General features: G+C 40.6%; 2 protein-coding genes and 1 non-coding gene across 3 annotated transcripts in view; 2 read left to right on the top strand and 1 right to left on the bottom strand.

The window, feature by feature from the left end:
* The window catches only part of TRAPPC11 (trafficking protein particle complex subunit 11), a 53,224-nt gene extending 46,179 nt beyond the window's left edge, over positions 1-7,045 (bottom strand). Inside the window, exons 1-3 of the mRNA XM_002815336.6 lie at positions 6,854-7,045; positions 2,285-2,509; positions 25-194 (exon numbers count right to left, since the gene is read on the bottom strand). Coding sequence (XP_002815382.4) covers positions 25-194; positions 2,285-2,488 — 374 coding nt within the window. The 5' untranslated portion in view covers positions 2,489-2,509; positions 6,854-7,045. The remainder of the gene's footprint in view (positions 1-24; positions 195-2,284; positions 2,510-6,853) is intronic.
* Positions 7,046-7,101: 56 nt separating this feature from the next.
* RWDD4 (RWD domain containing 4) lies at positions 7,102-25,679 on the top strand. The gene is made up of 7 exons (XM_063723748.1): positions 7,102-7,391; positions 10,369-10,449; positions 14,986-15,095; positions 15,182-15,329; positions 16,738-16,855; positions 19,787-19,973; positions 23,835-25,679. The coding sequence occupies exons 1-6, from the start codon at positions 7,368-7,370 to the stop codon at positions 19,891-19,893; spliced, it is 588 nt and encodes a 195-aa protein (XP_063579818.1). The 5' UTR covers positions 7,102-7,367; the 3' UTR covers positions 19,894-19,973; positions 23,835-25,679.
* On the top strand, positions 12,631-12,735 carry LOC112133232 (U6 spliceosomal RNA). Its single transcript, XR_002914912.1, has one exon. It is a non-coding gene; the product is annotated as a U6 spliceosomal RNA (small nuclear RNA).
* Positions 25,680-27,335: the final 1,656 nt, after the last annotated feature.

Below are 27,335 nucleotides of genomic sequence, written 5' to 3'. Positions count from 1 at the left end.
CTGCCCTGACACAGAAGATCATACCTGACTATTTCCACTCTGGTGGCGCACTCAGACTGCTTTTCTTTCCACTGAGGCTCATCCCAGTCCAGTTCATAGAACACAACCACCAGGGCTGGCACCAGATTCAGATGCTTATTCATCCAGCCAGTCTTTAAGATCCCTTTAGGGATGTACCACTCATATGAAGTTCTCTGCAAACATTGGCAGAAATTGAAAAGTTACCTGACAGGAGCAGAAACCACCTGTTACTGAGTGCCAAGCACTTTATGTGCATTGATCTCATTCAATATACACACCTCCCATTTTTGATTAGGAAACTCAGGCTAACAGATTCAGTAAGAACTAGTAAGTGTTGAAGGCGGAATCTCAACCCTGGAGAAGCTATACTTCCCATTTAAAGAACGACTAAAGCGAGAGAGTTTCTATCAGCCCCATAACTGAATGCATAAAATGATGGTGCATGTCTAATGATGTAAAGGGTCTCAAATACTTTGTAAAAAAAAAAGTAGCCCATTTCCAGGTAAATTCTACATATATTCTTCACCATTCCAGCTTCTGTTCTTATAAAACTGCTCAAATAAAATATTATCTAAAATCCAATATGGCTTTGTTTATTTCAAAGACATATTGCTGTGATGGCATTTCACCTCACTTGTGGACGAAGTAAAAAGCAGAGAACAATTCTTAAACAGAAGCCTCACAGCAGCCACTTGGGTCTGAGCACTGAGTGCCACGCAGTGGGAAGAGGATGCTGTAGATTTGAGTGTTAGCCCTGAAGGATGCAGTTGAAACCTCACATTCCTTCCAAATCACCTGTGCTGGCTCAGACTACTCCACTTCATGTTGATCCAATGTCTACCTCCAGTAAGGAAAGATGAGGGCAATAAGGAAGCCTGACACAAAATAACATGGGGACTCAGCCAAAAGCTGGGAATAGAGAAATGAAAAGCAGCTTGAATTCGAGCACTAAGAGGAGAAAAGAGGGCTTGTGCTGGGCTCCCTGCCTTCTTGACACAAACATGACACTAAAGAAAAATAACCGTGTAGGCTGGGCGCGGTGGCTCACACCTGTAATCCCAGCACTTTGGGAGGCCGAGGCGGGCAGATCACGAGGTCAGGAGATCGAGACCATTCTGGCTCGATCTCTACTAAACCCCGTCTCTACTAAAAATACAAAAATTAGCCGGGCGTGGTCGCGGGCGTCTGTAGTCCCAGCTACTCGGGAGGCTGAGGCAGGAGAATGGCGTGAACCCAGGAGGCGGAGCTTGCAGTAAGCCGAGATCGTGCCACTGCACTCCAGCCTGAGGGACACAGCGACACTCCATCTCAAAAAAAAAAAAAAAAAAAAAAAAGAAAAGAAACATAATCGTGTAAGGGCCAGGGCTAGGATGCTATTACTTGCACAGTTTCAGACAGCTCAGTTTCCAGGGCTGGGTATATGAAATGGTGTCTCCTTTGTGTGGTTCTCAAACATACACAAAAATAATCAGCTGGTGACCAAGTCCTATATTCCCAGAAACCAACTGAGGAGGCCTGCAATCTACATTTTTAATAAATACCCCAGGTTATGATGACATACTTGGTCCAGAGACTACTGTGACAGAGACACTGCTCTAGGGCAAAAGAAAAAAAAAGGATAAACTGTTTTACTGTTTTTTTACAACTATGTTAGCTATTAGTGATGCTATCGTCATGATAATAATTATTGTCTAAGGTAAAGTAGTCTTTACTATGTTGTTCACCTTAAAAGTCAGTTTTGAACTTAATACCTTTCTTCATTCCGCAATGAATAAACTGCCTTAGTTTATGTATAACTCCTCAAGAATAGGGAACCTGTCTTACTGAAATTCATATCACTAGCTTGTTGCATGGTTCCAGGTACCTGTCACAAAGCAAGTGCTCAAAAAATCTGTGAAATTGAGCCAAATTGCACAGACCATGGGATTCAAAAACGACATTAGTAATGATGGTGGGGAATGCAAGACCTTCCTTTTAGAGGTGACTATGTTGGGTTTTTTTCCTAAAAACAAAAAAGGAAAAACCTAGGCTCATAGGATAGAAAACTTTATAAAGTAATTATTCCTCTGGAGTTTAAAAAAAAAAGAACTATTATTAAATATACATGCAGTGTATTACATGAAAATGCCTAAGGCTTTCTTTATGCACCACTGTGACCACTGTCTTGATAAACTCCGCACACACAACAGAACAAAAAAGACACACACACACACACACACATAGAGAGAGAGGGAAAGAACACATGCCATCACAATGCCATTACCTTGGGTCTACATTTGGGATACTCATGGTCACCTGGGAGCACCTTGAAAGAAATTGGTACTCGATCAGCTCTCCGATTGGCACAGAAGGCATCCCAGACAGCTCGATGGACTGCATTATAAACTACATCCAGGCCCGTAAGAGTAACAAAGGCCATAGGCCGGCAACATAATTCCACAGGGAAGTCCCACTGTGTGGGGCTCATGTTTACGATGTCACAAAAAACCTGAAATACAAATGTTAATACACTCATAATTAATTTTTAAAAACTCATATTCATTTCTTCAGCCTGGGCAACAACAGCAAAACTCTGTCTCAAAAAAAAACAACTCATATTCATTTCCAATATATGAATCTCTATTTAAAAATCATTACAAAAAAATAATCATTACAAGGCCAGGCATGGTGGCTCACGCATGTAATCCCAACACTTTCGGAGGCCAAAGCAGGTGGATCACTGGAGACCAGCCTAGCCAACACAGTGAAACCTTGTCTCTACTAAAAATACAAAAAATTGGTTGGGTGTGGTGACTCACTCCTGTAATCCCAGCACTTTGGGAGGCCTAGGCGGGCGGATCACAAGGTCAGGAGATCGAGACCATCCTGGCTAACACGGTGAAACCCCATCTCTACTAAAAATACAAAAAATTAGCCAGGCGTGGTGGTGGGCGCCTGTAGTCCCAGCTACTCAGGAGGCTGAGGCAGGAGAATGGCGTGAACCCGGGAGGTAGAGGTTGCAGTGAGCCAAGATCGCGCCACTGCACTCTAGCCTGGACGACAGAGCGAGACTCTGTCTCAAAAACAAAAAACAAAAAATTAGCTGGACATGGTGGCACACGCCTGTAACCCCAGCTACTTGGAGGCTGAGGCATGAGAATCGCTTGAACCCAGGAGGTGGAGGCTCCAGTGAGCCGAGATCACGGCACTGCACTCCAGTCTGGGTAACAGAGTGAGACTCTGTCTCAAAAATAAATAAATAAAATAATCATTACAAAAAGGCAAAAGGCTTTGAGTATCTGCAAACTGTCAAGCAAACAGAAGAGAGAAAAAGGGAAAACTTTAATTCCTGAATTAGATCTATTAAAATGTAATAACTATATGACATTTAAGAAAAAATCTTTCATGTTAAAAACGTTGAAGTCAACTTTAAGACAAATCGGTGTTTTCAGTAATGTCTCAAAATGCACACAGAACTTTGAAATTAGTAGACCAAGAAAGCAAGGTGATAAAATTAAAATAGATCTACATGATCTATTTCAACTATAAAAGAAAAATATATTGAAAGAAAAATATAAAAGAAAAACAGTTGACTTACACATAATAAACTTCCTCTAATTTCTCTGTAATTGCTAATATTGAATTTCTGAATACCTAGGATATTATTAAAATAGCCTTTAATTTATGTAATTATCTAAATAGTAGCTATGTTGTCTCATTTCCCACAATATAAAATTTACTCTTTAAAGAAAAATCTGTAAGGGAAAAACTAACAATGAATGGAAACCTCTCAGAGGATGTTTCCACTACGTTCTTTAGCTAAGAATCAGTCCATAATAAATCTAAAGTATGCCCTGACTTTGTAAGTACATAAAACTATGTTTATCCCAAACAAGATTGTCATTAAAATATTTTTAATATAATCTTACTTGCAAAAGGATGTAACAACATGAGGTTCTTTTTTTTTTTTTTTTTTTTTTGAGACGGAATATCACTCTGTCACCAGGCTGGAGTGCACTGGCCTGATCTCAGCTCACTACAACCTCCATCTCCCGGGTTCAAGTGATTTCCCTGCCTCAGCCTCCCTAGTAGCTGGGACTACAGGCATGCACCACCACGCCCAGGTAAGTTTTTGTATTTTAGTAGACAGGGTTTCACCATGTTGGCCAGGATGGTCTTGATCTCATGACCTCAGGCGATTGCCAGCCCTGGCCTCCCAAATGAGGTTCTTTTAAAAGATAATCTATACCAGCATATTACAGAGAATTCAGGTAAGGCACAAGTGACTCGTGCCTATAATCCCAGCACTTTCGGAGGACAAGGCCGGAGGATTGTTGAGGCCAGGAGTTCGAGACTGGCCTGGGAAACATAGTGAGATCCTGTCTCTAAAAGAAATAAAAAAGAAAATAGCCGGGCATGGTGGTGCGCACTTGTAGTCCCAGCCACTTGGGAGGCTGAGATGGGAGGATCACTTGAGTCTAGGTGTTTAAAGTTACAGTGAACTATGATTGTGCCACTGCACTCCAGCCTGCGTGACAGAGCAAGATTGTGCCACAAAAAAAAAAAAAAAAAAGTTATTCCAAACAAAATTATCACTATATTTTAAATATAATCTTATTTGAAAAAGAATGTGTCATGAGGCTCTTTTAAAAGGTAATCTGGCCAGGCGCAGTGGCTCACGCCTGTAATCCCAGCACTTTGGGAGGCCGAGGCGGGCAGATCACAAGGTCAGGAGATCGAGACCATCCTGGCTAACATGGTGAAACCCTGTCTCTACTAAAAACACAAAAAATTAGCCGGGTGTGGTGGTGGGCACCTGTAGTCCCAGCTACTCGGCAGGCTGAGGCAGGAGAATGGCGTGAACCCGGGAGGCGGAGCTTGCAGTGAGCGGAGATCGCGCCACTGCACTCCAGCCTGGGCGACAGAGCAAGACTCCGCCTCAAAAAAAAAAAAAAACGTAATCTACACCAGTATATTATAGAGAAGTCTAATACAATCTTTGTGAAAAGTGAGGCACACTTAGGCTAATACCTGATCCCCAAAACATGGAATATTTTCAACTGAAAGGTTAATTTAGGAAAGACTATTAGTTTTCTCATGTTTACGTACTGAAAGAACAACAGGTATTGAATAAATGATTTGCAAAGCTTGCCAGAAATGTCTACAACAGATTGTTTTAGAATTGTTTAAATATTTCTAGGGCAGGATTAAGTTATGAGGGCAAAGGATTGCATGTTCAGAGAAAGAAACAGTCTAGTTCTGGGTAATGTAGGAATGAAAATTAAAAAGGGGTGACCAGGCTGGGTATGGCGGCTCATGTCTGTAATCCCAGCACTTTGGGAGGCCAAGGCGGGCGATTCACGAGGTCAGGAGTTTAAAACCAGCCTGACCAATATGGTAAAACCCCGTTTCTACTAAAAATACAAAAATTAGCCGGGCATGGTGATGCGTGCCTATAGTCCCAGCTACTCGGGAGGCTGCAGCAGGAGAATTGCTTGAACCCAGGAGGCGGAGATTGCAGTGAGCCGAGATCGCACCACTGCACTCCAGCCTGGGCAACAGAGCAAGACTCCGTCTCAACAACAACAACAAAAAAAAGGTGACCAAAATACAATACGGGCCCCTTTGCTTAATACGAACAAGTCTAGACTAGAGACCATTTCCTGTAATAACTCCAGAGGCCCAAAAGACATAGCTGTGGTCTTTGAATATGGAGTTGAAATAAGAGGAACTAAAAATGACTGTCATCCAATAGAAATACGAATCACATAAATAAACTAAAATTTTCTAACAGTCATATTAAAAAGTAAAACGTGGATGGAATTCATTTTAATATTCAATTTAACGCAGTACAGTATGTCCAAAATATTATCATACTGACACTAAAAGTTATTAATGACATATTTTACCTTTTTTTGTACTGAGTCTTCAAAATCTAGTGTGTATTTTACACTCACAGCACATCTCAATTCAGACTAGCCTATTTCAAATGCCTGATGTAGCTACTGGCTACAGAACTGGACAGCAGAGATCTAAATTATGGGAAATGTGTCCCAAAATTGCTGCATGAAAACTGTATCAGAAATTCTTGCCACGTTCTCCTATGTCACCTGAAATGGTAGTGCTTATTCTGCAGCAAAGGAATTTGAATGAGAACACCGATAACGCACAGACGCAGATTGAATGGATCTCAATGACAGGCTGGAAGGAGAAATTTTCAGATATTCAATGGAGCAACCAACGAAACTACACACGAAAGGAGGCGCAGCTATAGGTCAGTAATGGATGGGAGATCAAGTAATGCAAGGGAAGTAAACTGGAAACTAGCGTGAAAGATAAGAAAGGTGACCCAATCAAATTGGCAACTAAAAAAACCCCAAAACCTAATGTGGTTACTTTTTTTTTGTTTTAACTAACTGGAAGTTCAGGGTGTAGGACAGAAGGCTGCTAAGAATGGGATTCAGAGATGTTCAACTACAAAACGAACAAAAGAGGAACGACAGTGTGGGGACGAAATGATGTTTCGATGTTAAAGATGAGAAGCAATAATCCAACCTAGGAGAAACACCGTCCCCATGGTCCCAGTATCTGCTCTGGTAGCTCCAGTGAGGAAAGGTAGAGAAATAACCTTGCAGTCCCTAAAGGCAGATATCTTCCTCCTCTTATTCCCCTGTCTTAAACCTGGGAGGCCCTAGAAACGGGTGCGTCTTTCCTCGGGTCTAAAAGAGAAGTGCCAGGATTGCACGCGTCGAAGGGATTGCAAAACGCAGGCCCCCAAACCAGCATTGTTAAGAGCTAGCTCTCTTCCTCGGCGGTCCCGCCTGGCCCCGCGGGTCTCCGGGCCCGGACTCACCCAGGCCCCACGCCCCGGGCCCGCTGCAGCTGAGGCCGGTTGCCGCCAGCCGGGACAAGACGAGGGGAGGCGGGGGGATGTCACAGAACGCCGGGGCCCGTCCCCACCGCCGCGGCCCGTCCCCACCGCCGCGGCCCCACAGCCAGTTCCAACAGGCGAGACTTCCCGGTACCCACCTCCCCCGGCACAGGAAGCACTTTCTGGGCCTGAGTGACAGCGCTCTACACCAATCGCTGTCCCGGAACTTTACGCCGCTCCTCCAAGCGTCAGGAAGACGCTGCACTTCCCAGGCCCCACCAGCCGCGGCTCCGGCTCGTAGCCCACAGCCCACCGCCTGCGGCTGGGCGCTGCCGAGGCTCGGGGCGCGCGCAATTGGCGTCTGCCAGTGCCAAGACTGTGCCGCCCCCACAGCCGAGGCGCGAAAGGGGGACGCCCGGCCTCTGGGCCGCTGCCCTCGCTTTCTCTTCGTTGTTGCGAACGCCGTCCGCTCAGGAGGCGCCCCGCGACCGGCGCGATGAGTGCCAACGAGGACCAGGAGGTGAGCCCCCCGGCTCAGGGCCCTCTCCCAGCGCGGGCGCGGCGCGCAGCCCCGGGCCCCGGTGACACCTGGTGCCCGGACGGGCTGCCCGGCACGTGCCCTGTGCCCTCGGAGCCGGCCGGGGTGCCCCGAGTTCACCGGCGTTCCACCCAAGCGCACGTGAATGGGCAAGAGTCCGCCTCTGCCTCTCTTCCCCCCTGATTTTTCATTTTTGCAAACCCGGGAGTCTCCCCTGCTTACTTAATAACAGGGATGAGCGTCCTTGGTGCACGATCCAGTGCTCTTGGCTCTCCTTGAATCCCATGTGTTCAGTGCCTGTTTACTGAGTTAGGCTGATCACCTTTAAATTTTAGTCTGGTCATCTTTAAATCTCTTGGCTAGTAGAGGGCTAATTGAGTTAGTTACATTTCTCATGGAAGAAAATGACACTAGTGGTGCGTCTGAGTTTCTGTCCATATTGTTTGGGGAAATCTTTTACCCATCTGTCAGTTTTGAGCATTCATGTACCACCTGAATTTATGGTTTATGCTCAGATATTTCCTTGTGAGATGCCATTTTGACATTGAATCATATAATATTAGAGTTGAGGGGTGGGTGCTACAGGCCATCTGTAGGGGAACTTTCTAACTTTGATAGGTGGGTCGATGATAGCCGCAGGGCTGCACAGTAAGTACGTGGTAGAATCGGGACTAGAAACCAAGGTCTTATTGGGTGGTAGATAAGTTCACTGTTAATTTAAAGTATAATGCTTGAAACTCACTACTTTTACATGATAAATGTAATAGAATCTCTGGATTGGAAGTTAACATTTAAAGGACCCAAAGTCCAACAAGCTAGCTAGTTGATATCTGAATCTCTTCTAAAATATTCTTGCCAGGTGAATTTCTAAGTGAATGCGTTAATAGCTTCGTCTCCCTGCAAAGCAAAGAACATACAGTGTAATGTTTCTCAGAGTTGGACCATAGTCCCCTACCTTAGAACCATTTAGATGGTTACTAGAAAACAGATGCGTGCACTCCACCCAAGACCTACTGAATAAGAATTTCTGTGGTGGGCCCAGGAATCTCCAGTTTAACAAGAAAATTTCATTCTTCTTTCAGATGACCGATGTTCTGATCTTTGAAGATAGTTTCCTGCCCAGTTTCTCAGACCTTCTCTGAGGAAGTGGTTCCTTTTAGCTTGTCTTCATATATCCATTCTTTGTTAATCTCTTCACTATCCTGGAACCACGTGTTTGTGGACAGATTTTAATTTTTTAAATGTCCTGTTTCAAAATTGTGGCATCATGCTGTTTTGTCTAGTTAAATTTACTGTCAACTGAAACCTTTTAAGTGCTTTATACAAAGCAATTTGTCTTTCATCTTCAACTTCTACATTTAGGTATGTGAGTATTAATACAAGTTCTACTTACCCTGCTAAATTTCATCATTAGCTTGCTTTTCAAAGACTTTTTGGATTCTTATTCAGCCATCAGCATTATTCACTGTCCCAACAAATTGTCATCCACAAATTTAATAAAGTTGCCTCCTATTTTTGTACCTGTCCAAGTCATTAATTAAAATATGGGAAAGGATTAGGGACAGAAGGAGTAGTACTATATCTTGAGTAAGGTTTTTGTTCCAATCTAATCTTAGTTATTCTTGAATCCAGCTTGAATTTCTGTATTTTGTTTTGTTTTGTTTTTTCTGTAAAGGTAGCAAGAGAAACCTGTGGAGCCTGGCTGAAATCTATATAGTCGGTGTTTTATGCCTTTCTTCATTGTGCCAATCAAGTTTCCCTTTCTAAGAAGGGTATATCTTGTTTTTCATATGCTTACTAGGTCTTGGGGACTACTCCTTAATCTCCCAATTCCTCACACATTATTTCTTCAACAATTTCTTTTTGCTGTTGTTGTTGCTGTTTTTGAGACGGAGCCTCGCTCTGTAGCCCAGGCTGGATTGCAGTGGCCCGATCTCAGCTCACGGCAACCTCCGCCTCCCGGGTTCAAGCGATTCTCTTGCCTCAGCCTCCTGAGTAGCTGGGACTACAGGCGCCCATCACCACACCCGGCTAATTTTTGTATCTTTAGTAGAGATGGGGTTTCACCGTGTTGGCCAGGCTGACCTCGAACTCCTGACCTCAGGTGATCCGCCCGCCTCGGCCTCCCAAAGTGCTGGGATTACAGGTATGAGCCACCACGCCCAGCCAATAATTTCTATTCTAAAATTTTGACCGTAGATCAAGCCCACTTTCACCATCTTTAGTTTGTAGAATTCATGACATGCATCTTTTTGAAAAACTCAAACGTGTACGCAAGTGCTTTCTTTCTTTACTTCTTTTCTCAGGTATTCATCGGTGATCACAGTGATGAACTTCTCAGTTGTAATACCAAAATGTTCTAAGATCTATGTCCAAGCAAGGATTACTAGTTACATTTTCTCTGACAGTCCTGTCTCATCTTGGGTAGATACTTGTCAGCCTTTTTCTTAAGTTCTTTTTCTTGCCCTTAGGTGTTTTTTAGAGCTTTGTATCACTGTGGGAAGGATTACATATAAAAGAAATATGTATAAAAGAAGTATGTAAATAATGGGAAAGTATTGTTTTTCATAGTTATTATCTTCAGGTTTAATGCTCTTTGCACCCAGGTTCCTCTTTAGCAGAGTGCTAAGAGCACTTGCTCTGGAGTGGCTTTAAACGGAGACTTCCTTGCTTCTGTAGGAAGGAGAAAATAATAGGAGCCTCTTGACAGGGTTGATTTGAGAAGTCAGTGCGATAATACATTGTACAATGCTTAGCAGTCCCTGACACAGAGTTTGAAAGTAAGTATCATTGGTAGTAATATTGTCATGTGTTGCTGCATGCACCTATGTGGTGAGTATCTAAGGTTATGTAAGTTAAGCTTTTACATAGTTGAGTGGGCTTGAATGAGAAAGTAAAGACCCTCTATTTCTAATTCATTTATACCACTAAACAAAACTCATTCAGTTCTTTATTTCAGATGGAACTAGAAGCATTACGCTCTATTTATGAAGGAGATGAAAGTTTCCGGGAATTAAGTCCAGTTTCTTTTCAATATAGGGTAAGACATGGCATGAATAAGAGCACTTAGAACTTTGCTAGAAAAGACTGAAAGTGGCTAAAAATGCTTATTTTGTTTTTTAAACTTGTTTATTATGTCTGTATTTTCTGTAGCATTTAAATGGAAACATCATCCTAACATCAGTCATTTTTAACGTTTGAAAACTTAATTCAGAAACTTTTAAAAACCAGGATAAACTTGTTTTTATTGTACCAGAATCATAAGATATTAGAAATGGAAAAAACCTTAAAAATTATGTGATCTTATCTTTAACATAAAATAGTAATGGTAGGGCTGGCTCACACCTGTAATCCCAGCACTTTGGGAGGCCGAGGTGGGTGGATAATGAGGTCAGGAGATCAAGACGATCCTGGCCAACACGGTGAAACCCCACTGTCTCTACTAAAAATACAAAAAATTAGCCAGGCATGGTGGTGGGTGCCTGTAGTCCCAGCTACTCGGGAGGCTGAGGCAGGAGAAGCATGAACCCAGGAGGCGGAGCTTGCAGTGAGCCGAGATCAAGCCACTGCTCTGTCTCAAAAAAAAAAAATAGTAACAGTATTTTATTTTGTAAATAAGTCATATAAACCTTTTATTCAAATGATTATAAGTAGGCAGGGCACAGTGGCCCACACCTTTAATCCCAGAACTTTGAGAGGCTGAGGCAGGCGGATCACCTGAGGTCTGGAGTTCTAGACTAGCCTGGCCAACAAGGTGAAACCCTGTCTCTACTAAAAATACAAAAATTAGCCAGGCATGATGGTGCATGCCTGTAATCCCAGCTACTTGGGAGGCTGAGGCAGGAGAATCACTTGAACCCGGGAGGCAGAGGTTCCAGTGAGCAGAGATTGTGCCACTGCACTCCAGTCTAGGCGACAGAGCGGGACTCAAAAAAAAAAAAAAAAAAAAACACACAAATGATTATAAGTAGCAGAATGGGGAAGTTTTTTTGTAAAAGATTTAGTTATTATTAACATTGTCACAGTTTAAACTATTAGAAATTATCCTTATGCATTATCGATGGAGGACCATCACAGAAAATAAGTTTCTGTTCTCAATTCCCTTTCAAGTTTAACAGTCCTTACACCATCTCCAAGTATGTAATAACCAGGGACCTCAAATGTCCAAAGTTAACAGTGGAGCTAAGTCCTAGGCCCTTCGGTTTGAATCCAGTTGCTACTCTCTCCTTAGCAAATGGGAAGTTGAGAATTTCCCTATGCTTTCCTAAATGTCTCATTCACAATGGCAGTGATTTAGAGCACATTGTGCAGAATGCTCTAGGACATTTATATATACTATAAGATGGACACTGATGTGACCCATAGGATGGATTTAAGAGGAATGATACATGAGATTAGGAGACAGTGTGTTGATAGTCAAAGGGCCAGGGGTAAAGCTCTTCCTGTGTCCTAAGTCACACCCCTCAGTTCTTGCACAGAATAGTCTGGTAGCCTCTTGGTTGACTTCCCTGGTTTAGTACTTTCTTTAGCTTCCCCCTTATACTCCACCATGAGTCCTCCAACAGTACTAGTTGGCGCTCTGAAACATTTAAGTCGTCATCCCATTCTGTTCTTTAAAAATGTTTTTCCCTGGGTTCCTCTTACCTATAAAATGAGGACGAAATTTTTTCCCTTGACACTCCAAATCCTTCTGTTTGTTTCTGTCTCTCCAAACTTTCCCCTCCACTCACATGCCTTAGACATAATGGGTTGTGACATTTTCCCCTGTGTATTTTTTTCTAGTACTATGCTTTTGCGCACATTGTTTGATCTTTCCCTCACCTCAGGTCCATTATCCTCCTGCCTCTCCTTTAAGGCCTAACTCAGGCCTCCTCTGTGAGACATTAATATTTGGGCCATGTCTCTTGTCTCTGCTCTGACTTTGAATCAGAATTAGCCATTCCCCATTTCTTCATACTTTGTTTTGTTACTTTTGAACTATTATTCATATTGCAGTTTTGTAAGTTATATAAATATCTGTCTTGAAGATAGGAATAGCCTTGTCTCTATCTTTGTATCTTCGGTACCCAGCACAGTGTGAGGCATTAATTTATTCCTAAATGCACCATGAGTAAGGACGTAGTGATTGCATCAAGCAGGTAACTTTTATCACTTTTTGTCATCTATATTTAAAACATAAACATAAACCAATGACATCTATTATGCAGATAATCCTTATCCAGGTCTATCAGTAGATCCCTACATTTATTTTAATAACAATACAGAGGAGATTAGCATAGCCCTGTGCAAGGATGAGATGTTGATTCATGTATCATTCCACAGTTTTACTAGAAGATCACCATTTTGCAACCACCAGTATGATAATTGATTCAGTTACAGTTAAGGACTGTTAATGAAGGCTAAAACCTTTGGGTGAAAGGTTGTTGAGAAACAAGGTATTCATACAGTTTTGTAGTGTTGCCCCACAGACGACGATGATTTTTTTTTTAATAGAGACAGGGTCTTGCTATGTTGCCCAGGCTGGTCTCTAACTCCTGGCCTCAAGTAATCCTCCCACCTCAGCTTCCCAAAGAGCTGGTATTACAGACATGAGCCACCTCACCCAGCGAGATTATTCCTTAATTACAAAATGAAAAGGTTTACGTTGAAGAGATCTGGAGAAGATCCCCTTAACCATGTGATCAATCTTAGTGTCACCAATGATGATTCTGGAAGATCTTGTGTGCCTCTTTATATGATGCTATGGGAAGATGCCACATCACCTCTGTAGTTTTCTTACCAAAAATGTTTAATTTGAATCAGTTCAGATCTGGGGACATTATACAAGAAAACTAGCCTGTATTCTTTTTGGCTTAAAAGGCAGGGGAAGCCAGGCACAGTGGCTCATGCCTATCTATAACCCCAGCACTTTGGGAGGCTGAGGCAGGAAGATTACTTGAGCTCAGGAGTTCAAGACCAGCCTGGGCAAAATAGGGAGACCTTGTCTCTACAGAAAGTTTTTAAAAATTAGTCTGGCATGGGGCACATGCCTGTAGCTCCAGCTACTTGAGTGGCTGAGGTGGGAGGATTTCTTTTTCTTTTTTTTTTTTTGAGATGGAGTCTTGCTCTGTCGCCAGGCTGTAGTGCAGTGGCGCTATCTCAGCTCACTGCAACCTCTGCCTACCAGATTCAAGCGATTCTCCTGCCTCAGCCTCCTGAGTAGCTGGGACTACAGGCACATGCCACCATACCCAGCTAATTTTTGTATTTTTAGTAGAGATGGGGTTTCACCATGTTGGCCAGGGTGGTCTCGATCTCTTGACCTCGTGATCTACCCGCCTTGGCCTCCCAAAGTGCTGAGATTACAGACATGAGCCACTGTGTCCAGCAGATTTCTTTTTTTATTTTTTATTTTTTTACTTTTGCCACAGACTCTTGCTCTGTTGCCCAGGCTGGAGTGCAATGGCACGATCTCAGCTCACTGTGACTGCCCTGTGATATGCTGGACCCCAGCCTGGGCAATGGAGTGAGACCCTGTCTCAAAAAAAAAAAAAAAAAAAAGCCAGGTGAGAGCACTGGGGACTGTTCTAAATTAAAGCAGGATAAAGAGGCATTAACAACTCAGTGCAATCCATGATCCCTCAATGGATTATGGATTTGTGGGTTGAGGTGATGTCTATTAAAGGACACTTTAGATATGATTGGGTAGTTTTCAATATGGTTTATGTATTAGATAGCATTTTTGTAACAATGTTGAATTTCTTGGGTGTAATAATGATCTTGTGGTTATGAAGAAGATTGTCCTTTTCTTAAGATACTTTACTCAAATATTGAGGAAATTTCATTACTGTTAGATGTTTAAGCAAAAACCAAAGGGGAAAAAAATCACATTGGGAGAGTAGGGGTTGATTCTATGGTGGAAAGGGGGAAAGATAAAGTAAATGCAGCAGAAAGTATTTGGTGAATAAGATGAATGTCAGAGTGTTCGTTATACTATTTCAGTTTTTCTTTAAGATTAAAAAAGTTAACAGCAGAGCGGAAGAAACAAGGGCGTCTTTATTCAGAAATTGTTATCAGCTGAAGGCATTCCTTTCCCTTATCCTTTGCCTTTTCCTTCTTTCTCTCAGTTTTAAATTTCATTTTCTTGACTCTTAGGGTTGTGCCTCCTAGGATTTAGCAGTTGGATAACTTAAAACAAAGATGAGGTGTGTCAAGTTTGTGAATTATTTTTGTCCATTCTCTTTCTGTATCCCACAGATAAGTTGATGTCTTATTTTCATCCTCAGAAAACTGGTGAAAACACTAAAAAATACCTAAGATGTAGGCGTGGTACTAGGAAAGCTGCTAGGCTGGTTAGGGACAGGTCATGGGCGTAAACTGAACCTTTGAAGGCATACTAGGACTAAATTAAAGTCAGACTGTCCTGAGACTCCCTTCACCCCTGCTCAGTACTAGCCTGTGTCCCTGGACCTTTCAAAATATTACATTTCTGATCTGAGCATGAGTATTGGAAAGAATTCACCCTTTTGAAGATTATAATTTCGTTTTCTGTCTTTTTATCACTTTTCACAAGCCTAAGATTTCCCCTTCTCTTCAGATAGGTGAAAATGGTGATCCCAAAGCCTTCTTAATAGAGATTTCCTGGACAGAAACATATCCCCAAACACCTCCAATTCTATCTATGAACGCTTTTTTTAACAACACCATGTGAGTAGTGTCTTGTTTTTACTGCTTTTCATTTCACTCTCTGTTACACTTTTCTCTCAGCAAGGTATTTTTGTTGTGCATTGTAGATCACCAGCTGTAAAGCAGAGTATATTAGCCAAGCTACAGGAAGCAGTAGAAGCTAATCTTGGAACCGCTATGACCTATACATTGTTCGAATATGCCAAAGACAATAAAGAGCAGTTCATGGAGAATCACAATCCCATTAATTCCGCAGTGAGTATGTGATTATTTTTTTGCCAGATTCTTTTGTTGTTTTGGTTTTGCTGTTAGCAATAAATTTGTACTAGTTAATATATATTCAAAGTTGGAAGAAGACTTTTGTTAAAGTGAGAGTTACACCTGAGTTAAATGAGAACAATGGATTTCAGATTTCTTCTATTTAACCTAGAAAATGATATTCTCTAGATTTTTATCCTTTATCAAAGACTAGAATACGTCTCATGCCCACCAAAACTGAGATATCGTAGAACCTAGTATTTTTAATATTTGTTTAATCTCTTCATAAAGCTTAAACAGCTAAGGGATCTCTTATGCAGTGCTAAAATAAGTATGAAATTGCCTTCTCCATGAGGCTTGTTTCATTGTAAATAGTCTTGCCACAGTTCAATTTGTAGATGTTGCAGCATGTGGAAACTTTATTGAATAGAAAAAATTGTTTTATTATTATTTCTGGAATAGTTTTAGGAAATATTTCTTTCATGACGTTAAGCATCTGTGTATGAGACCCCTTTGCACCACGTCACGCACTAAAATACTTTGAGTGGTGCAGTATAATTTAGTGTTGTCTTGTAAACCAAGTGATAAGCTTTTGGCAGCAAGGCCTGTCTTCTGTGTGAGTGGTTTTGGCTTTCACATTCCCAACAGGACACAGAACCCCAAGAGGCAACTGGAGGAGCAGTGGAGGGTGGTAGCTAAGATCATGGACTCCGGGCCAGACTGCCTGGGTTCACATCACTGCACCACTTACCAACTCTGTGACTTTGGGCAGGTTTCTTAATCTTTCTGTACCCAGTTCCTCATCTATAAAATGGGGGTTATATAGTATCTACCTTCTAAGATTGTGGTGAGGATCAGATGTGTGGTATATGGAAAACATTTGCAGCAATGCTTAGACCTAGTAAGCATTTTACATTTTAGCTATCATATACCCTGACTGCATTAACCCAAATGTCTTAAAATTTTTCTTCCGGGAACCAGGATGTTTTAGGTAGGTACACGTGATTTTTCTAAAGACATGTTTAAATTGTCAAGTGTTCACACTGAGACAAGCTCTGTAAAGAAAAAAAAGGTTTTAATTAAATTTCCAAATAATAGCAAGTTAACTGAATTGTAAAACTACCTTGGAACCTCAGATCTTCAACATAATGCTGATAATCAGATCTTCCTTCCCAGGATTTTGGTTATAACAATTGAACTAATATTACGTCCTTTGATCTGAACTTTTAAAAGAGTGAAACCAATAATGTGTTAAGGGCACTTGATTTTAAAAATGAATCATAATAATATAGGATTCTTTTATTTCATAAGCGTAAAAATTATCAACCCCACTTCAGGATATAGCTGTATTTAGTATAACACAAGTTGTAAGGTATGAGGCTGAGAATTATTTCTTTTTTTTTAGACATCAATAAACAATATCATCTCAATTGAAACTCCTAATACAGCCGCATCAAGTAAGAAAAAAGACAAAAAAGAACAACTTTCAAAAGCCCAGAAGCGTAAGCTGGCAGACAAAACAGGTTTGTGTGTGTTTCTTTTCTTTTCTTTTCTTTTCTTTTGACAGAGTCTCACTCTTGTTGCCCAGGCTGGAGTGCAGTGGCATGGTCTCAGCTCACTGCAGCCTCTACCTCCCAGGCTCATGCGATTCTCCTGCCTCAGCCTCCCGAGTAGCTGGGATTACAGGCGCACGCCACCATACCTGGCTAATTTTTGTATTTTTAGTAGAGACGTGATTTCACCATGTTGGCCAGGCTGGTCTCGAACTCCTGACCTCAGGTGATCCGCCTGCCTCTGCCTCCCAAAGTGCTGGGATTACAGGTGTGAGCCACCATGCCCAGCCGTTTTTTTTCTTTTATAACCCAGATAAATGGATTGCTTCTTAGTGTGATATGGTGGATATATTTAGATTAATTCTCTACTCTTTCTTCTTGGAACATTTGGGCCAGTGAACTTTTGGGTCACTGACCTTTTGGGTCACATATGTACATTGAAAATATTTCGGGAGGCTGAGGCAGGAGAATTGCTTGAACCCAGGAGGCAGTCGTTGCAGCAAGCCGAGACTGTGCCACTGCACTTCAGCCTGGCAACAACAGCAAAACTCTGTCTCAAAAAAAAAAAAAAAAAAAAAAAGAAAGAAAGAAAATATTTACTACTACTTCATCACAAGAGGTCACCATTTGAAAAAAAAAAAGGTAACTGAGTGGCAAAGTAACTATAAATGAGTCTAGAGATTGAGGAACATTTAAATAGTCTACAAAAACATGTTCTACCTGGAGCTCTAACATGTTTGGGATTTGTTTACCTCTTTAGTAGGTAAACAAAAAATTTTTTGAAATACAGTTTTCATTTGAAATGGATACTGGTATACCATTAGGTCTTAGTGTGATAAGTAATTTAACATTTTTGCCTGTAGTTAACTTAATTATACAACAATAATATTTAAGAATAGAATTCTCATATGTTCTAAACAAGAGTTCTTTAGAAGATTATAAACTCCAGCTCATATCAACAATAATATTTGATTGCTTTTCTTTATTTAACCTGAAAACTTGCAAATTGATAACAATCTGTAAGCTTTTTCACAGTTAGGGAAAATGAGGACGTTGTCATTTGTGCACTTGCGCATTTACACTTGTGTAGGTATCTATGTGTGCACTACTACGTGAGGTTAAAAAGTTTCTCTTTATTGAGAGGAACTGACCCTTTTATTTTGGTGAGGGCCTTTTTTTTTTTTCTTTTTCTTTTGAGACAGAGTCTCACTCTGTTACCCAGGCTGGAGTGCAGTGGCGTGATCTCGGCTCACTGCAACCTCCGCCTTCTGGGTTCAGGCAATTCTCCTGCCTCAGCCTCCCGAGTAGCTGAGACTACCAGCGCGTGTCACCACGCCTGGCTAATTTTTGTATTTTTTGTAGAGACGGGGTTTCACCATATTGGGCAGGCTGGTCTCGATCTCCTGACCTCGTGAGCTGCCAACCTCGGCCTCCCAAAGTGCTGGGATTACAGGCTTGAGCCACCGTGTCCGGCCTGGTGAGGGCCTTTTAAATGTCCTTTCTTTAGTAATGGAATGGCAGTTTTTTTATGGTTTATGTTTTGTTTAATGTCTGTCTGTGGCAAATAGCAACTCTGTGTTTGTTTCCAAGATACATTTTTGAAATGGTAATGGTTTGTGAAATAAAAAAATCTAGGAATTCATTCTACCTAATGTCAGAGCAGCATTAAACTATAAAAACAACTGAAGCAGTAAGTTGTTAGCCATTACAGTTTGTTGTCTAGAATTTGGTTTATCTCTCTTTGAATGTTGTAGCATCTATGTCAGTTAGGTACTATTGCTTTCATACATAATGACCTGTGATCACTCTATTTCATTAATATCTCCCTACCTTCATCTCTTTGATGATGCCCACCTAAAGCCATTACCTTCCCATAATGACAGTATAGGAGTTTGTGACTTGGAGCTTTCATTCTAAATAAAATTTTAATGGGACAGCCATGGCACTGTGGCTAAGTTTTAGTTAACCAAAATTGGTGCTGTGCCCCCTATAACCAGTAACCAGGGGGATACGATTCTTCTTGGCGTGAAAGAGAAAAGAACCGATAGCATCTAAAATTGAGCTCCAGTAATATTGCTTCTCTCCTGTAAGTATCATGGGTTAATTTCTTTTTCCCTAGCTGGAAAATTCATATAATGTACTTGTTTTGAGTTTAAATTTTTAAGGTTTCATAAAGTTGAGACATGCATGGCATACATCAAGCATAAAGGAAATCAAGCCATTTTAAATTGAAGAATTTTTAGATAATATTTGTTAAACTATTCTTTAAATTTGAATATTCTGTTAAAAGAATAAAAGCACTTTGCAAACTATGAATTATAAGCTAGTTTCCAAGCAATCCCAACAGATTAAAGCCCTTTTTAAAGAATGTTAGATTAAATAATGAATATTTTATCAGAGCATATCAACTAATACATAAGTTAGCCAGCCCTTCTCTTAGTCTTGAAGCCAGGCCAGACGTGTATTTGTGAGTCCGCCTGTCTTGAGCCTAGCTTCTGGGTTTAAAACGCTAATTTATTAAACAGAACAATACAACTTATTACTTAAATAAGCAGTGACCTCTTATATAAAGCAGTAGCTTCATGCAAATGCATGAAACTAATAAATGGATTAATTGCTTTTCTTGGCATTACCAACCCATCTCCATATTTTTTCCTTGTTATCAGGTTTTGTCTTGGATAGCAATATCATACATGTAAAAAAGGAGTATACCTAAAATATTTTGCAAGTATTCCTAGGAGAACAGTATCGATTCATAATGATAAACTCTTTTTCCAACTTAGTAATATGTCATTTAAATTTTTAACCTATTTGTTGTGTACAATAGTATATAAAATCTTATATTATTATAAAACTAGCTGGTTGGTCTTAGAAATAAAGTTACTATTTTTTATCTTCTAGATCACAAAGGAGAACTTCCTCGAGGCTGGAACTGGGTTGATGTTGTGAAGGTATATAACATTTATATTCTAGTCTTTAAACTTGTTATAATTATTACCAGCAAATAATGAAATTCTTATTTTTTGTTTTCCCCTTCACAACCTTTGGAATTCACTGGGATGTCTGTTTCCTTTTTTACATTCAGCATGTAAGTATTTTTGAAATACCTTTTACATTCTTCTCTTCCCTACACTCTCAATTTTAGATCTTTTTTTTTTTAAGTAATGGAAAATTTGCAGAAGTTACAACTACAATATAGTATGACTATGTAAGCACATCTTAAGAATGCAGATGCTTAGGAGACAGTGGCTCACACATGTAATCCCAGCACTTTGGGAGGTCAAGGTGGGTGGATCACCTGAGGTCAGGAGTTCGAGACTAGCTTGGCCAACATGGTGAAACCCGGTCTATACTAAAAATACAAAAATTAGCTGGGCATGGTGGCGCACACCTGTAGTCCCAACTACTCAGGAGGCTGAGGCACGAGAATTCGCTTGAACCCAGGAGGCGGAGGTTGCAGTAAGCTGAGATCGTGCCACTGCACTCCAGTCTGGGTGACAGAGTGAGACTCCATCTCAAAAAAACAAAAAAAGAAAAGAAAAAATAATGCAGATTCTTAAATATGACTCCAAGTTATCAACAATATATGGAAACTGAAGAAAACCAGATATGGAAAAGAATGTTTTACTTTCTTAGTGGAAATTACTTTTAAGTTTTCGTTTTTTGTTTTTGAGACAGGATCTTGCCCTGTCACCCAGGCTAGCTGGTGGCATAATCACAGCTCACTGCAGCCTTGGACCTCCCAGGCTTAAGTGATCCTCAGCCTACTGACTAGCTGGGATCAAAGGCATGTGCCACCATGCCTGGCTAATTTTTTTTTTTTTTTTTTTGCAGAGACAGATATGTTGCCCAGGCTGTTCTCGACCTCCTGGGCTTAGGTGATCCTCCTACCTCAGCCTCACAAAGTGCTGGGATTACAGGCGTCAGCCACCACACCTGGCCTCAGTTGTTGTGGGTTTTTTTAAGGACAGATCTTAAATGTAGTTGGTCATCATACCAAGAACAATTTTCTGTTTTTGCTTACAATTGTTTGCTTTCATTTTGAATTTTTCTGCCTACATGTCTCAGATTTTTCTTGTATTAGCTGTAGTTTCAAATACGTTACACTAATATTTAACATAGTAAATTAATTCTCTTTGTAGGACTTCATGAAATAAATTTTGCATTCCATTTAGTGCCACAGCTCCTGTGAGAAGTGTTTAATGTGATGCAAGGGTAGTTAAAGATTAGGATTTTAGTGAGGACCCACAAATACAGGTAATTTACAAGTAGTGTATTCTTAAACCTTTTTGGTTTTTGTTTTGGGTTTTTTGTTATTGTTTTGTTTTTGAAGACAAGGTCTGGTTCTGTTGCTCAAGCTGGAGTGCAGTGGCGTGAACATGGCTCACTGTAGCCTTGACCTCCCCAGATTAAGCGATCCTCTAACCTCAGTGTCCCATGTAGCAGGGGCCACAAGCATGCACCACCACACCCAACTAATCTTTTTATTTTTACTAGAGACAGGGTCTCACTTTGTTGCCCAGGCTGCTGGTCTCGAAGTCCTGGGCTCAAGTGATCCTCCCACCTTGGCCTCCCAAAGTGCTGGGATTACAGGCGTGAGCCACTGCTCACACTGCTCAGGGCTATTTTCTTTTCTTTTCTTTTCTTTTTTTTTTTTGAAGCCAAGTCTCGCTCCGTCACCCAGGCTGGAGTGCAGTGGCGTGATCTCAGCTCACTGCACCCTCTGCTCCTGGGTTCAAGCAATTCTTGTGCCACGGCCTCCCAAGTAGCTAGGACTACAGGCATGCACCACCACACCTGGCTAATTTTTGTATTTTTAATAGAGATGGGCTTTCACCATGTAGACCAGGGTGGTCTCAAACTTCTGGCCTCAAGGGATCCCCCTCGCCTCTGCCTCCCAAAGTGTTGGTATTACAGGTGTGAGCCACGGTGCCCGGCCCTGGCCATTTTCTTAAACTTTATTTTAAAGCCAGCTGTTTGTTCCATTGAATGCATTTTCTATTGAAACTTTAAAATAATCTTAGTGCTCCTAGTAACTAGTACAAAAATATTTCCTGGGAGTTGGGCCCTACCTTACAATTGGAAGAGACACAGTATTTCTTCCTCCCCTGTGTAAGATACTGTATGAGTGAAGCCTCTCCGGCATTCTCTCATTTCCCAGGACTTTCTCCGCTGGTGCTTGATGGATACTTCATGTTGTCCTACGTATACCAACATACAGCCTAACCAACTAAATTCATTCTTTCCTCCAAATATGCTGTGATCCAGAATGAGCAATTTTCTTAGTCAAAATGTTGCCTCTCTTAGTGCAGCTCTAACTAAGCCGAAAGTGAGAAGAAAAAGAATCTGATCTAAAGGTGTTGATAGTGCTCCTCCTTCCCTAGCTCCAGAAGTTTTTAAGAGTCCCTGATAATAGAAATAAAATTCCAATTTGTAACAAAGAGTAAAATTCAAATTATCCAGTAATCTTGGGAGATAAAAGAAGTTTTTTTTTGTGGTTTTTGTTTGTTTGTTTGTTTTTGAGACGGGGTTTCGCACTTGTTGCCCAGGCTGGAGTGCAGTGGTGTGATCTCGGCTCACTGCAACCTCCACCTTCCGGGTTCAAGTGATTCTCCTGCCTCAGCCTCCCAAGTAGCTGGAATTACAGGCGCTCACCACCACGCCCGGGTAATTTTTTGTATTTTTTAGTAGAGACGGGGTTTCACCGTGTTAGCCAGGATGGTCTCAATCTCCTGACCTCGTGATCCGCCCGCCTCAGCCTCCCAAAGTGCTGGGATTACAGGCATGACCACCGCACCCAGCCAACCCATTTTCTTATGAAACTTCTCTGGCATTTTCCAGAGGCTGCATGACATTTGATGATGCCATCACTAATACTCTTAAAGCACTAAGAGAATGTGTGCTTGTATTTTCTTGTGTTTACCAGAATTTTCTCGATCAGTAGGTTGAGGATGTGCATATTAACCCAGGTTGTTCTTAGTACTTCTACTGTGCTGTTGTTAGCTGTCTTCCATTATACCTGATTAACTGTTGAAGCATATTTGTGAGAAGCCAGCTGTCTTCCACTGAGCTAGATAATAAAGAGATTTGGGGTGGGGCGTGGTGGCTTACGCCTGTAATTCCAGCACAGCACTTTGGTAGGCCTAAGCAGGAGGATTGCTTGAGCCCGGGAATTCAAGACCATCTGGGAAACTGGTGAGACTCCCTCTCTACAAAAAGTTTAAAAATTTTAAGAATGGGAAGAGGTCCTCAGGCCGAAATATTTGAGAACCAGCACCTTTAGTAGTTTCTGCTTTTCACGGCTTCCCACACTCTCTAGTGTTCTTGGAGTTGTCAGGTGCGGTGGCCTTTCTCAGTAGTTGAAGGACTAGTCTGATCAGAATCATCTTTGTATTTTATCTGCCTCCCCTTACCCCAAATTTGCCAACCCCTGCCAAAGATTTTTCTTAGAAAAAAATTGCAATGCAAAAATAAGACTTTTATCATATTTTCAAAACTAAGAATTTATTGTCTGGTTAAGATGGTAAATCTTATGTTACATATTTTTTTATTTGACCACAATTTAAAATTATTTTTAAAAAATTTTAAAAAGAATGTGTGATGGAAAACAAGAACTTTTGAAGAGTGTCATTCATTTTATAGATGGTACCTTCTATTTGTATATTCTTGGTTCCAGTTTACTTCCTAGAAAGCTTCAAGAGTGTCCCGCTCACCCACCCACACACCACCTTGTTCTGTTGAGTTTAGATTTTTGTCGAGGTTACATTTTGAAACCCGTTTGAAGTAGCTGAGCTTGAAGTTGAAAAGTAGCTACATGTGGTAAAAACTGTAGGTGATTTAAGTTACTTAAACCTTGTTGCCTATGGTTTAATTTTGATACTCCATGGAAATAATGAACTCAGAAAATACCACTTAAACTTGTTGACTATTTTCTCTCCTTTTTTTATAGTTAAGCAAAACTGGCTCTAAGGATGATGAGTAGCACTTGGAATTTGAGACGAGGAAAGAGCATTCTTTAAAAAGTAAAACTGGGCTCAAAGTCTTTCATTACTATTTTCTGGTATTGAGGCGGCTTTTTATAAAACACAATTTTTTGTATGTTTCTTACATTAAAAAGGTTGTAAGTTGAAAGTTCATGAAGAGATCTGGTTGTATTAAATTATTTTCACAAACTTGCCTTAATAAAAGGTGAAAATGTTACTGTTCAGTATACTTTATGAAGCCTCTTGAGCTTTATAAATGGACAGGCATGGGGAATAAGAATCAGTGTTAATTTAAATGATCTTATCCTGGTGGATGTGCTATTTTCTTAAAGGAGTATGAAGCCCTTTTCAAACTATCATCCCAGTGGAGCCGAGTACTCAGTGAACAGTTACTCCATAGTGCAATCCATATTAATAGGCTTCTTATTTTAAATAAAGTCTTCATCTCTTCTTTTGCTTAATTACTGAACCGTAAATTGCTTCAGAGAAATTTAAATGCTGATATTTGAACTTTATACATGATACTTTTTGTAGTTCCTTTTAATTTTTGAAAGGTGAACTGCTTCCCTTTAATAAATTAATATCTATTTATACTTTTCTCTTGATTTGGGTCAAGATGTTTGATCATGAGTGCTTTGAGTGATATGTGGAATAGGAGAATATAAAAACAAATCTGCCAAATACACTAGAAAGCATTTTAGTAAGAAATGCTGGCCCTTCCTTAAAACATTTCTCGTGCATATACCAGGATGGGAGTAAAAGATGCCTTAATATTTAGTTTTTGTATTGTTGGAGACATTGATTTTAATAAAATCCTATTTATCTGCTGTTGTGTGCTTTTAGTTGTTGGATAACTGAGGTCTCCTAAATGGTTCAACATAAAACCACATTTCAAGTCTTGTTTCTTTTTGGAGTGTCTTTTCGGAGTGTCTTTTCAAGTATTCAAATGTATTTCTCAACCTGAGCATCTTTTTAATCATATACATGGGAGTCTTTTAAATGCTGAACTGTTACACATGCTTGATTTAAAAATAATAATAATAGAGGAGACTATTGGTCAAGTTGTGCCAAGAAAAGTTTCTGATGTTTGTGTGATGTAAAGTGATTTTGTATATGCACCCAGCTTTAAGAACACATAAAACTGTTATGTCTGGTAGGGAGATTGTTAGTGCCTCACGTTACACCTGTGCAGCTTGGGTCTGAGTGTTGATAGAACAGTAAACATTTAAAGAAGTTAAGAGCAGTTTGAGCTGTATCCGCGGTTTTTACTCGTTAACTGACTTCAGCTAAATAGTTTGAATTATAGACTAAGTATAATTACAGCAAAGGAGTTAATCTCATTTACAGAGCTGTTTCACTTTTTATTTCTTGAATTAATGTAGAGCAAAACGTTAAAATTCAGGACCACTGGAATATGGCAACTTATGTTTCAGGGTTGTGTGTGGGTACTATTTGTGGTTGTATTGGTTTGTTTTTTGTTTTTGAAGAAACATCTGCTAGTGGAATAAAATACTTTGTTTTGCTCTGAAGAGACTGAAATTGTTCAGGCTTATTTTGGCTCATAGATTACAGAGAATGATGCTAGTTACATGCCAATGAACTATTTTTACTCTTTTTATATGAAATGTACAAATTTCTAGGGGTGATGGTGATGGTGGTGCCTCTTATTACCTTATGTAAAACACCTGGACAGCCTCATCAATATTGCCGTCATCTGTTTAACACTCCCAGTATATTTTCTCAATGTCTGTTTACTTAAAATTTTGTGGAGTGACATAATTAATAAGCAATAAAGTCTGAATTATACACAGTGATTTTTCTACACATTTTATTTCAGATCACTTCAGAGAGAATTGTTGATTTTATAAATCTGTATGGCCTTATGGTGCAAGATGTACCCTCCTACTAGAAACTATTCAAAACGTTGGATTAAAAAATGTTTTTCAAATGAGCTCACAGGAGATAAGGAATGCCTAGAGGCTAAAAAATTCAGTGAAAGTTGGAACCTAGAGGTTAAGGACAGCTTTAGTTTTCAGCTTCAAGGGCCCAGAAGACAAGAGGTGAAGGCCAGGATCAGCCTAGGTTAGGGAGTCATACCCCTGAAACATCTGTAAGACTGAGGCCATCCTCCAGTGCGAGCCCTGAGGAAATTTCTGTCTTGGAACTGTGGTTCTGGATGGAAGAGTAAAATACAAGTATATACATATATACACATATACAAGTGTATATACACACACACTCCTGACAGTTTGTGCCCCCAAGTTACCTCCCACTTGGATTTCAGCCCAAATTCCTTCCCCTATGTATGATTTTAAAACAGACAAAACCTCAAGCCAATATTTTAGTTGAAAGTAGAACCAAATCAGTAGGGGCTCTAGGTAACTGTTAGAAATGAACACACATCTCTTCTTTAGAACTCAACTTGAACCCAGGCCACCAGTGAGGTGCCCCATAAAGAGTTTATGGAATGTGTCCTCACAGTCAAAAATCACAATACATAAAAGCAAGGCATGAGAGCCTGCCAAAAAAATCTTAGGGGAATAGGAGCCACAAGGGTATAGTGACACTATACAGACTCGAAGTGTGTTTTAAATAAATAAGAAACTGAATAGCGAACAAGACAATGATCAGAAGATTTGAAAACCAAAGAGAACTTCTTGAAATGAAAAAATTGAAATTGAATTTAAAGATGACAAATACGCTTGCAGTGAACCTTGACAAATCTGATATGTTTAAATATCCTATGGAATGAAACTGGTACTAGCCGGCATTTTGGATTTTCTCTTTTTGGTTGCAGCATTAGAATCATTCCACACCATTTCTTCACAGGCCACAGCTTTTTTTTATTTGTTGCTTGATTCAAGCTTTCACCAAGCCCTGCTTGGTACTGTAGATGTGCCTAACCCTGGATCTTGGAATTTTTTTGGAGGGTTTTTCTTTTCTTTTCTTTTTTTCTTTTTTTCTTTTTTTTTTTGTAGAGAGATAGGGTCTTGCTCTGTCACCCAGGCTGGAGTGCAGTGGCACTATCATAACTCACTGCAGCCTCCCCAGGACCTAGGCTCCCGAGTAACCAGGACTCCAGATTCACAGAAGAGAGCAGTTTTGAGGATTCAGCCAGTGTTTCCAGAGGGCTGTCTGTGATTGCTTTAACCATAAATTTGGCAGGGTGGGGTGGCTCACTCCTGTAATCACAGCACTTTAGGAGGCCGAGGCAGGCAGATCACTTGAGGCCAGGAGTTCAAGACCAGCCTGGCCAACATAGCAAAACCCCGTCTCTACTAAAAATACAAAAAAACTAGCTGTGCGTGGTGACAGGCGCCTGTAATCCCAGCTACTCAGGAGGTTGAGGCACGAGAATTGCTTGAACCCGGGAGGTGGAGGTTGTGGTGAGCAGAGATCACACCATTGCACTCCAGCCTGGGCAACAGAGCAAGACCCTGTCTCAAAAATAAATAATAAATATAAAA

The sequence above is a fragment of the Pongo abelii genome, chromosome 3 (genome assembly GCF_028885655.2).
Source record: "Pongo abelii isolate AG06213 chromosome 3, NHGRI_mPonAbe1-v2.0_pri, whole genome shotgun sequence".
Classification (NCBI taxonomy): domain Eukaryota; kingdom Metazoa; phylum Chordata; class Mammalia; order Primates; family Hominidae; genus Pongo; species Pongo abelii.
This window is presented reverse-complemented; position numbering and strand designations above follow the sequence as displayed.